This window comes from Myotis davidii, unplaced genomic scaffold, assembly GCF_000327345.1.
Source record: "Myotis davidii unplaced genomic scaffold, ASM32734v1 scaffold1509, whole genome shotgun sequence".
Classification (NCBI taxonomy): domain Eukaryota; kingdom Metazoa; phylum Chordata; class Mammalia; order Chiroptera; family Vespertilionidae; genus Myotis; species Myotis davidii.
In genome coordinates this window covers 918,994-920,428 of record NW_006299480.1, presented here as the reverse complement: position 1 = coordinate 920,428, position 1,435 = coordinate 918,994, and the positions used below count along the sequence as shown (strand labels likewise).

General features: G+C 69.7%; 1 protein-coding gene across 1 annotated transcript in view; it reads left to right on the top strand.

Annotated features, from left to right (window-relative positions):
• Positions 1-1,435, top strand: part of ZNF696 (zinc finger protein 696) — a 6,783-nt gene that overhangs the window by 2,158 nt on the left and 3,190 nt on the right. The window contains exon 4 of the mRNA XM_015571382.1: positions 556-1,431. Within this exon, the coding sequence (XP_015426868.1) occupies positions 556-1,431 (876 nt within the window). The remainder of the gene's footprint in view (positions 1-555; positions 1,432-1,435) is intronic.

The window sequence follows — 1,435 nt, the reverse complement described above, 5'->3', positions numbered from 1 at the left end:
CGCGGGGCCTGGGTAACTAGCCATGGGCACCGCATTAACTAGCCACGGGGCCTCGTTAACTAGCCACGGGCACCGCATTGACTGGCCATGGGGACTGTGGCCGGACAATGGCTCCCTAGCCCCCAGGCTGCTGCTCGCTGGTGCTGACGTGGGAGCAGGCCTGGGCGGTGAGGGGCGGTGCTCTCTCGAGTCCCGGGTCACAGTGACGAGTGGCACCAGCACGGGGGGTGTCAGGCCGGGTCCCGCGCCTCCCAGCACCTCTGCCCGGTGTGTCCGGCCGATGGCGAAGCGGGCACAGCGGTGCCGGGCCTGTCCCCTCGGCTCCTGGGGTCACAGGGAAGGAGCCCGACTCGCGCCCCCCGTCCCTCCTCCATCCCGGGGAGCCAGACGGGAGGGAGAGCTGGCGGGAGCCACGCAGGGCGCGTCAGGGACCCTCTGACTGTCCTGTTGCTCCTGGCGTGGCCGTAGCCACCAGGGCCACCTGGAGCTCTCCTAGGTACGTAGGTAACTAGCGTGTCTCAGTCTGAAGCGGTGCCTCCTGCCCCTCTCTTCCAGCTCCCGCCCCACCGGTGTCAGGTGGTGGCCAGGCTGCTGAGCAGGGGGCTCGGAGCAGAGGGCTGGCGCCCCGGCAGGCGGCTTCGGGAGAAGGGGAGCACAGCAGAGAGAGGGCGCCCGGCCTGTGCCTGGGGCCTCCCCGGGCCTGGGACCTCTCCGGCCGCTGTGGGAATGCGGACACTGGAGAGGGTCCCAGGGAGGCCCCGTGGGGACCAGCTGTTTCTGAGAAAACCGGAGGGCAGGGCGGCCAGGAGGATGGTGTGTCCGGGTCGGGCATCGCCCTGAACTCGGGCTCGGGGACCAGGCGGCCTTACCCCTGCAGCACCTGTGAGCGGAGCTTCCGGTGCTACTCCGACGCCGTCAAACACCAGAGCATCCACTGCGGGGAGAAGCCCTACGCCTGTGGCGACTGCGGGAAAGCCTTCATCCACAGCTCGCACGTGGTCCGCCACCAGCGGGTCCACAGCGGGGAGCGGCCCTATGTGTGCAAGGAGTGCGGCAAGGCCTTCAGCCAGAGCTTCAACCTCATCCGGCACCAGCGAGTTCACACCGGAGAGAGGCCCTACCAGTGCCCCGAGTGCGGCCGGACCTTCAGCCAGAGGTCGGACGCCGAGAAGCACCGGAGAATCCACACGGGGGAGCGGCTGTACGAGTGCGGGGCCTGCGGGAAGGCCTTCGTCCACGGTTCCAACGCCGCCCGGCACCGGCGGACTCACCACGGGGAGAGCCCCTACGCCTGCAGGGAGTGCGGCCAGGCCTTCAGCCAGAGCTCCAACCTCATCCAGCACCAGCGGGTGCACACGGGCGAGAAGCCCTTCGCCTGCCAGGAGTGCGGGCGCGCCTTCAGCCGCAGCTCCTTCCTCCGCGAGCACCGGCGCAT